Genomic DNA, 11,016 nt, shown 5'->3' on the forward strand with positions numbered 1-11,016 from the left:
ACTTCCCCAAATGCAAAAGAAGTACAGTATTTATTTTTGGGTCTTCTTTTGAATGCATGCTATGGTAGTCATTTAAGATCATACATAACACTCTTCATGGAAACAAGTAGTATCACATTATTTCATGTGCTATTCTATGGTTAAGTGTAAAAAAGTAAATAAAGTAAAATAAAATCTTTCACCAGTATCTTTTTCATTAACAGTTTCCCATCATCTTCCCAATACTAGATGGAATCTTTGTCATGTATCAGTGTTTTGACAGTTTCCAATATTTCTTACAGCAGGATGAGGCATTATGCATGTTTCAAGAGGAATGTGGCAAAGAGCTGCTTTAACCTATAAACAACACAATACTTCATACCATTTACACTCTCTCTTTCAGATACTGCTGTAAAGGAACCTCCCAATTATATTAATAAGATGAAAATATTTTGTCTAGTTGCTATAGATGGTGACAGAAAAACGAAAGATTTAATGTTAAAATTCGATAATAGTAGGCTGTGAGAAGATAGAATAAGTGGTGAAAGTTAAGGGAGTGAAGGCGAAAAGTTTTGGAAACAAGAAGAAATTTCAAAGGAGAGAGTAATGTATTTGTAGAAAAACTGAAATGATCATATGGCATTATTGGCTGAGAGAGCCCGTCTGTTGTTGTTGTTCAACCATTTGGTGCAAATCTTTGTATTTGATGCCATTTCAGCTATTTGCTTGTCAATGAAGGTGAGATGAAATTAATAGGATAACATGGAACCCAGCTCCCAAATGAAGAAAATCTATGTGCTGCCAGAAATCAGACCCCAGACCCCAAGATCTAGAGGCAGCGATGCTAACCGCTACACCACAAGCTGTGGGTATAAAAGTGCAGCAAACAGAAATGGGGAGGCCTACCACATATATTGGTGAAAGTAACACATTATGGAAAACATTGAGCAGTAAGACCATACTAAAATATCAAGTTTGAATGATAGAGCAGAGAAACTTATCTTAAGTTCCATGGAATAACTGAAAAAAAAGCTCATATGGTATTGTTGGAGGCATGAAAAGTTGGCACAGCATGTAATGGAAGAAGAGAATTAAATGATGGACATTGATTATGGAAACAGAAATAAAATTTTTCTCGGTGGTATATAAGCCACACAACTACTGCATAAAAGCAGTACTGGCAAGTGGATAGGATAATAAAGCTGTTCAACAATAGCTCAGCTTTCAGGTCTGTATTCTTTGTCAGTCAGAATCCACATATACACGCACTCCCTACACTGGGACGCCATTCAGCCTGGAGGGCTGAGAGAGATAACAGTGGTGTTGTGACATCTGGCGCAAAGTCTAAATTCAAATGTTGAATTACAGTGTTCAACACCTCATTTATGTGAATATTTGTAGTTCAAAAGTACTGCTGTTTGATGAGTAATTTCTTGTCCTCATGCCACAGTTTTTATCTCATATTTTACATTTCTGAAGCAACACAATATCACCAAGTCAATGAGAAAATAAAATTAAATACCATGCTGGTTAAAAAAATTACACATAACTGTTTAAACCAGGATACACGCAAATTTAAACATTCAGGTACAGCATGTCAAGTGTACAGGAGTGTTTTACAGGGTAATTACGTATATTTTACATTTTCAAAATAGTTCTCTGCTATCAATATATCACCAATTTCTCAAACTCATTGTGAAATTGTTTCATGTGAATGACCTTTGGTAGTTCGGAACATTAATCATCCCATGCTTCTTGCAAATTATACATAAAGAAGTGCTATCCTTTCTGCCAAGTCTCTGTAAATGTGAACAAAACATCTTTGAGCTGTGGACTAAAGGGGGGGGGGGGGGGGAGGATATTGACGAACTGTGAACCTTCTATAGTTAAATAGTGAGTAAAATGTTTGCTGGAGCATTCTCAGGTTTCAGTCTTGGCCGGACTGTTCTGAGTTTCTTTGCAACTTTCTCATATCACTTCTAGCTCTTTTTATTGTTTCTTTGAGAACTGAACATTTCAGCACCCCTTGCTGTGAAACCAAGAAATGTTTCCTTTTTGATAGACAGGCATTTTTAGACTATCTTTCTGGTGTTCATGCTATTTTTCACACACAGTTTGTTCTCTGTCTTGGTTGGAACATTGCCATAATGAAGTTACTGTTTGCATGTAAAAGTACTGTTCAGACAGACAGATAAGGCACTTTAAATTTTCTGTATCTTACAGTACAACACACACTGAGCTTCCTGGACTAGTTCCTCTACAGCAGTGATATTGCACCAGTGATCAATGAAGGTCATCCTGAGTGAGCAGCACCATTGAAAATGAAACTCTGGTTACCGTCCTGAAACACTAAAGCATCTGAATATGGTCAAGTGTCTCTAAGTACCAGGGGAATTTCTTCAAACCATTGGTCCACTCAGCAGATGAAGGAAACTGCACTACAAAATTCTTCACCAGTTTTTGCCTCCACTGAAACAGTTATTACTGATGATTGATCAGTAACTATACTGACATAAAGCTATGTCAGAACTGATGGTAGAAGTTCTACTATTTAACTGGAATGTATGTTTGGACAGGTCTAAACATGGCTGACTGGGGCCATTACTGCAAACTTCTTAATAGGCTTTATGTGTGAATGTAATAGGATTGATGGCAAAAACAAGACACAAAAAAGCAGATTTTGAACACCCAGAACAGAACTATTATTGAAGATGAATAAAAATGGAGATTATTGAGAAAATATGGGAAGGGGAGTGTCTTGCATAGCATGAAACTTAACAGTGAGGGCTCACAGTATAATTATTCCTTGTTGAAAACCCATATGTTGCAAGATGCAAGAGATGAAGATACATTCCGTTTGAAAGCAAGCAATTGAGGACGATGATGATGACGGTGGTGGTGGTCTTCCTCATATGAAAATACTTCTGCTTCATAAGAGAAGAATGCTATTACATATTAAATAAGTGACTGTTTAAGATGCAATATGCTTTAAAACAAATTTTCTGTATAATGGTACTGAAAATATCATGAAGTAAATATAATTCATGTCTTGTGCAAGAATATGATTTATTGCATATTTCCCAAGATATTAAATGTATGTTTGGAAATCTGATACCAATAACAATAAGTATGTTCTTCTATGTAGAAGAGAACAGCATGTTGAATACTATGAATGAAAGGCACCAAACAAATTACAACGAAATATTAGAGACACTTTAAAGCAGTGCTTCATCTAAAGGAAGCTTCTGCATGAACAAACATATGAAAATGAACTGTAATTATGTTATATCCTTTTTATAAATTAAAGATGGGCTCAAATACTGTATTATGGTGGTATATACTAGCAACAGACTGAGTTGTTAACTTGAGGTTTTTCAAACAATATTATAAATACAGTGAGACTCCACTTTAACACTTTTCAAGGGACTTTAAAAAAAATGTAAAAGTGGGGAAAATGTAAAATGTGGAAATTTACTTTTTAAGTGGCAAAAATTACACACAGAAGCACCCCCACTCCCCCAAACAATTTATGTATGATACATGTACATAATATAAATCAAAATGCTCATTGCAGACATGTCTGTTTTTTAATAAAGGTTTTTCTGAATCTGGTCCTAAGTTTAACCACCGACAGGACATTTCCCTATACCAACACTTCAACTCAACAGATCACACAAATTTGATATGTTTTGGAGAGAGGCAGATAGTAGCATACCAAGCCACTGCCATGTTGATTTAAGTGTATGAAGACTAAGGTGCCATATCTTGTGGTTCTTTTGTTTATACTTGCATATCATAAAGATGTGCAATTTAATTGTTCCATTGCATTCAAGATCACTCCAAATGCACTATTTTTAGTAAAGTTTGTCCTGATGAAGTGTTGGAAAAGTGAAATTATGGATGAACTTAAAATGCTCAACTTATAACTCTGAACTCCTGTAGCTGTTTTAGATTTTGTAATGAAAAGTGCATGAAATATTGGAAATTACATTAAATATTGTTTGTGAACATACAGATTGGGCTACACTACAAATTAGTCTGCCATCGCAACCTCTCCCATTCCATTAGTTGTTTTTTCCAACTCTCTAACAAATTTTAACTTTGAAACTTAACCTAGATGTCAGACTACACTACAGATCAGTCTGGGGGGGGGGGGGGGGGATATGTTTTCAAGAATTTGAGCAAGGGTCTTACAGAAATGACTTACATAATGTCTGCAACAGAAGGACCACCACCACCACCACCACCACCACCACTACCACTTCATGCATTATAATTGTTTTCATGTGTATGAAAATCAATTAGATCTTCAAAAGATGTGCTTTCATCAGTGACAACATTGTTGTCAGCGTGTAGGAAATCCTGAATGGGGTGCTCCAGCTGCAGCATTCCCCACAGTGAAACAGCAGTTTCATTGTCATCATTAATACTCAGATCTGGTACGTCAGATCCAATTCTTTTGTCTGCTTGAATGAAACCTGCTTTCATTGCTTTTGAAAGCAGTGGTGGACTCTTTAACCTCTGTCTAGCCCTTGGCAATACAGTTCAAGGCATATAAAATTGACACTTTACTGCCTTCTGCGCAATGACTTGCTTGTAATAAGTTTTGAGGGCAATTTGTTTGTGCAGTTTGGTGGTAAGAACTTCAACTGCATATTGCATAAATTTATACTTACTGAATGTGTGGGTAATAATCCATAAACTGAAGAATTTTACTGTTATAGGTTTCCATTCCTTTATTGAGGCTTTTCAGTTGCTTCTTGAATAGTTCCAGTGTTAATCACATTTTGACATTGGCACTATAGTTAATGGGCAATGTTTTTACATGTTGGAAGCAGTGTGTTTTATTTATGTGCCAGACGCAAACAATTTAATTTTTTTCTTAGCCATCAACATTTGTGCCTTGCATTACTGTATGGTGAACTTTACTGCATTACCCATCAGGGCAGTTTCTCTTTTAAAGGCAAATTTCATTTAGGTTGGAGATCTCCTTTATGCTCTACTGCTTCATAAGTTGTTCTTGTAATGTAACACTTTGCCATTTTCTAATGGTTTTTATGTTTGCATTGTTTCTTTTGTCATGTATAGTTTTTTACATTGTGGTATGCCACTTCTTGAACCTACTGATTCCCCTGTTAGATGTGAATTAGTCCTCAATTAAAAGCATATTTGCCACCTTCACCAGTCTTACATTCAGTATAACACCATTTGTGGGGATGCTGGAAGCACTTTCTACCTGAAACCATTTCTTTGTAATTTCTTCCAGCTCCGTATATTTAGGGTAACTGACATTTCATCATTCCTGAACTTGGCCCAGTGTTACTTACACTTTCCAAAATAGTCTTTTGCTTTTGATGTTGGTGTTCAGCATAGACACTGGTATCCCTATACTCGATGGTATCTCTATACTCCATGGTAATGCAATGCCTGTTCTATGATATGAACTTCAAGTTTTCCAGAATTTTTACTTTCTCCCCCATTGAAAGTTTTTCACTGTTTCTTTTCATAGTATTTTCCATCTTAAAACTATGACAGAAAACTCTAAGCTTCCAACTTAAAGCAACACTTAACAACATAACACTTTGACAATTTACACAAGGCTATGAACAACGTTACATGATACACACAGTTAACTGTTGGCACACTGGCTGACAGAAGTAGCTTTGCCAATTGAAACTGACTCACCTCAGTCTGAAGTGACAGCTTTGTCAATGCAGCCAACATTGTCAACCTTACCTAGCAGATGGTAACTATCATCTGTGTACAGACCATAAACAAAACTATATTACTAGTTATGAATACTAGTAAGTGGATTACCTCTAATATGATCATACTCACAGGGTGGAAATAATACTATAACAATGTAGCTAGAATAATATCAGCATACTGCTATTCATACAGCACACATTATAGAAAGCTAAGGCTGCTAGTGACAAGAAACAAGTGAACGTTCAGATGAAGTCACACATTCTTCTGACTTACATTGAAACAGTTACTCTTAACCACCACCAATTTGAGTAGAGCTTGGCAACAGCAAATTAATACTGCCATGAATTATTCTGTTTTTAGAATTACTGCATAGCGCATGTACAGCTCCAGAAAGTTAACCATACGACATTTGCAAACACTACTTAAGGCCAACACCATGCTACCATACTTTTATGTTAATTGTATTCATTTTCTCTCCATGAACATTGTTTCATAAAGTGCTTACCATGGGAATATTATAAATATTTTAACCCAAAAACAAGTGCAAATTAACATTGTTGATGGGTGCAATACAAAATGTAAGCAGTGGGAAGATTTTACTTCTGGAAGTGTAAAAGTGTGGTTATACTGTATTTATTTTTATAAATACTGTGATCTGGGATCAAATGGTATCAGAGCCTAGGAATATATATGGCCTGACTTATATTCCAGTTAATGGTTAGTGTTCGCCCATGTGATATAATAAAATACTTTCCATTATAAAAAGTTAAATATTTTATTCACACACAACATAGTTTTGTTATTCTCACAACATCTATGCTCAGTATACAACATTATTAGTAGATAATTATAATTATGTCTTCCTCTCTTCCTGTTTTAGCATTGGTATTTTTTTCTTTAGAATAGTGGTGACTAAATTAACTTAATAAATACATAAGTTTCACATCATACATTCACTTTGTACTGCCATTAATATCTCACATTGAATTTCATACTACTATGGTATTGATTAAGTAATTTTGTAGTATTCATTGCGGTAAGATATAACAGCATGTGTCAAAGAAGACAAAACACACAGTGGGAGTTTTCTTACCATTAATGCTCAGAAACCAGTAATACTACATTCTAGAATGTGCCTTCTCTTCTTCTGCTGTACCTGTGAGTAAAATGATCATTATAGAAGATATTTCTCTTGTATTTCACTGTATAACTGTAAATTAGACATACTTTGAATCTCGTGCCTTAGCAGATTTTCTGCCACACTTCCTGTACTGTGTGTATGTGTGTGTTTTGTCTTCTTAATGTGGTGCCACTCAGTGGGTGTGCTCATTTATCTTGCCACAGTTTGTCTTCAGTGAATATTTGTTTTTTAATTAATTGTTTTTACTTACCAGCAGTTACCTCTTCTTCCCAATCCATCAAGTGGAATGAGCCCACCACCAGCAGAGGTAGCTCCACACCAAGTCTTAGAAGATATGGACCAAATGAGCATATGGAATGGTCTTTTAGGGCAATTACAGGCACAACCACAACCTGCTGTTGGGTTAGTGGATCCTACAGGCATTTATGAAATGAAAGCTCCTTTGCATACAGAGAAAACTCAATTTGTTACACCAGGGAAACTACCAATGAAGCAAAATGGTAGCATGATAGGCTTTACCGAAGCTGTACCGGGTGATTTACAGCAAACCATTAACACAATATTAAGCAATGCACAAAATCTCAATCAGCTTCTGGGAACACTGACCAATGCAGTACAAACAGGTAATGGAACAACAGGGATTCCAGTTGTTCCTCCACCAGGACCTTTCCCATTTGTGGGAGTACCAAATATTCAAAACCATTTAGCACAGGATCCAAGCTGGGCTATATCTGTAGCCCCTGTTCCTACTAGTCATCCTACACCAACAATGAGTGTATCTTCTGCACAGACTGGGCGGACACTACTGAGCAGTCCAATCCCAAGTGTACGGCCATCTATAATAAGTACTCCTGTTGGCCCTGGCCAGCCTATAATAGGTAGCCCTGTTTCAGTTCCTGCTCCAAAACCTGTAGGTTTCTTGGAAGTAAAACCTAATCAATTAAGGCAATCACCATATCAGAATGGTTGGGGTCCAGGAACATTCCTAGCCCCTGCTGCAGCTGTTCCAGCACCGGCCCCTCAATTTGGAAGTTTCCCAACTTCAGGTTTTGTGTCAGGACTGTGGTCTCACCCAGGGAGTCCAGTAGTGATAGCATCACCACCGTCTGGGCTTTCAACACCCGTTGGACAGAAAAGAAAATACAATAGGCTTTTGCCATCCCCAGAACCAAGTCCAGAGGGTAACTACATTGGTCAGCATTCTCAAGGTTTGGGTGGTCATTATGCTGACTCTTACTTTAAGAGAAAGAAGAAGAATTAAAATGTATTTTTATTACTGAAATACATGTAAGATCTACAACTTGAGGTTGAGATCTGTCTTTTTCATTTCCACGGTTTAGCCTATGAATCTGCAATGGGGATTGGCACATCCCCAGATGAGCACTGAGTTCATTCCATTGCTACAGGATTGGATTTCTTATCTCCCAAATAATGTGCAGCTTAAAAGTGCCTTTCATTTGTGATGCAATTAGTAATTGTTTATTTATTTTAATGTGGATGTGAATATCATTTATGTTGCAAGTTGTGTAACGAATGATAGTATGAAATTAATATTTTTTTGCAAAGAGTTTGTAATTTTTTAGATTACATCTCTTGAAGAAGTATGTGCACTAAAGGACTTTATTAGTCTTTAATCTTCTTGTTTGACTGTCACATCTTCTTCTGTTCATATTCTTCATTTCATAATAATTCTCCTGCTTATCCTACAAAGTAAAGCAGTTATGCACTGTGGACACTTCTCTCCCTGTCTATACTTCTGTCTGCAATTGTGTAAGAGTATGCTTGTGAAAAGTACGCTCTGGTTTTTGGTTGTAAATATCTTCGTTTTACCTCAATATAATGGTGCCTGTAATACCTATGAGCTAGTTTTAGTTACAAATTTTATATTATCTCCTCTTATTTTAAAATATGTGTATGGTGGGTGTGTAATCAGACATACATAGCTGCTAGGTAATGCATAGCTGTATGTGCTTGCTTTAAGTGTAAATTTTTAGTTTTGATAATGTTTTCAATACACTGATCGTTGATTTTGTATAAAAATACTACATTATAAGCCATGAAGGCTGTTGGCTTTCCTACAGATCATCATACAAACCTATTTTTGTAGAAATTTCAAAAGAATTTATTGCTGAAGAAGAGCATTTATTTTATTAACCAGAATGAAAACCATTAATGGAATGGAAGCTTTTAGAATTTGTTGTTCATGTGCTATTGTGCAGTTATATTTTTTCGTATATTCTCGGCAAAATAAAAAACCATAATAAATGGTTTTCCATTACAAGAACAATTTGTATGTCTTTTAATATTCAGCTTGATGCATATAAAAAGAATATTTTATCCGTAATATCAAAGTATTTTGAGACTGTTGTGTACAATGTTTAATGTTAATATTTATGTGTAATGACAGTTTATGCACAGTCAGTAATTTATGAATATCCTATTTAACTGTTTAAATAAGCCAACTTATGATGCATCTATTTCAGTAAAAATTTCTTTATTTCTTATTTTGTTCCTTCTTTTTAAATAAATTTTTGTTCAGATTCTTATGAACTATGATGTGTGAAGTATTTTTGTGTGGAAAGCATATAGAGTGTAAATATATACATAAAAACTATACATACACACACACACACACACACACACACACACACACACACACACACACACACACAATGAAACAGGAAACCTTATTAACTGAGAAATCCTTCATATGGCACAGGGAAGTCATTAAAGCCAAAGGCATTTGCTGAACTATTTTCATTGCACGTACAAAGATAAGCTCATTTGAGCTGTTGACCATTCTTCAAGACTGATATTTTGAAAAGGTGGTTTTCTATTAGTGGAATTTAATGTATTTTGGACCTTGAATAATTTTCCAAAACAGTTTGTCTGAAATAAACTGAAAAGATGGGTAAACAAGGTTTACACAGAGATCTCCAACTTAAAAATATTATCAGCCATTTAAAACTTATTTTTACCCTTTTCAAATTTAGAGACAAAAGAATGGCAAATTATTGAAATAAATTGTAAGCCATTTTTTTTTAAAAAAAATGGCAAACATAATTAGAGATTGAAATGTACCACAGTCACTTGACTTTCTACTAATACTGTTCCATTACAGATTTATTTTTAAGTGAAGAGAATGCCCTCATCAGGAAAATAATATTCTGAAGGCATCTGTTTTCTCATATTTCTTGTCGCATTTGTTTTTCCACTTAGACTGTTACATGGCATTTTCAGAGATTTGTCGTTATGTAAACGTAGTTGTATGTGACTTTTTGATATGATTTATCCTGAACTTTCAAGGAAATCTCAGTTAATAAGGGGTTTCTACAATTTTCTGTATGAGATTTATAAATTTCCTTTAAAAAGGAAATGATTTTGATTCTTTGTTATGAGCAAATAAGTGTGGTGATATTCAATGTGTTTTTGCTGTATCCAGCATTATCTGTGTAACACATTAGTGCTTAATATTTTAGAAAATGATGTAGCTCAATTATTTATTGTTTTTCTCATTCTTATTATATCTGTCATTTAGCAATGTGCTGAATCTCAATAAAAGTACTTGCAGTAACATGTCTTTATATAGTAATTTCCACAAGTGTACAGCACTTATTCAACTGAAACCATATCCGTCAGATTGCAAATTATTAATACCGCTTAGTTCCCATACACTTTGTTCCAAATATAAGGAAATCCATTTTTCTAAGTGGAATTGATTCTGAATATTTTTAACATGTGATTCAGTTAATTCCATTTAACCATGCCCAGTAATGGCAGCATGTAAATTTCAGCTCAGGTATCCAGGTTCAAGCAGTCACTTAGTATAGATGGTATTAAAAAAAAGAAACAAAAACAAAATCCTCCCCTTTTTCCTTCCCTCCTCCTAGTTGTAACACGTTTATTTTTAAGCATTTATTGGACTGCCACATGCTCATACTAGAGCAGGTACATACAGGAACTGTGCATGTAGTTCATGATGATACATTCCTTAGAAAGCAGTATCTACATTTGTTGCAAGGAGGATTTGAACTAGTATAAAAAATCCTTTACACTGGCATTTTGCATAATCAGTGACATTTGACAAATCAGTTGAGGAGTAATAACTGTTATCACAAAAAATGTTATAAATCATGTACAAGATTAATTGTGGTGGTACTGATTGCACAAACTGGTTTTGAATTTTC

At 35.1% G+C, this 11,016-nt stretch overlaps 1 protein-coding gene across 2 annotated transcripts in view; it reads left to right on the forward strand.

Moving 5' to 3' along the window:
* Window positions 1-10,405, forward strand: part of LOC126297861 (ribonucleoprotein PTB-binding 1-like) — a 309,116-nt gene extending 298,711 nt beyond the window's left edge. Inside the window, exon 7 of one of the 2 annotated variants that reach the window (XM_049989142.1) lies at window positions 7,083-10,405. In XM_049989142.1, the coding sequence (XP_049845099.1) occupies window positions 7,083-8,090 (1,008 nt within the window). In that variant the 3' untranslated portion in view covers window positions 8,091-10,405. The remainder of the gene's footprint in view (window positions 1-7,082) is intronic. The other variant, XM_049989143.1, reaches the window with a different exon arrangement.
* The last annotated feature ends 611 nt before the right edge of the window (window positions 10,406-11,016 follow it).

Source organism: Schistocerca gregaria, chromosome X (assembly GCF_023897955.1).
Source record: "Schistocerca gregaria isolate iqSchGreg1 chromosome X, iqSchGreg1.2, whole genome shotgun sequence".
Taxonomy (NCBI): Eukaryota; Metazoa; Arthropoda; class Insecta; order Orthoptera; family Acrididae; genus Schistocerca; species Schistocerca gregaria.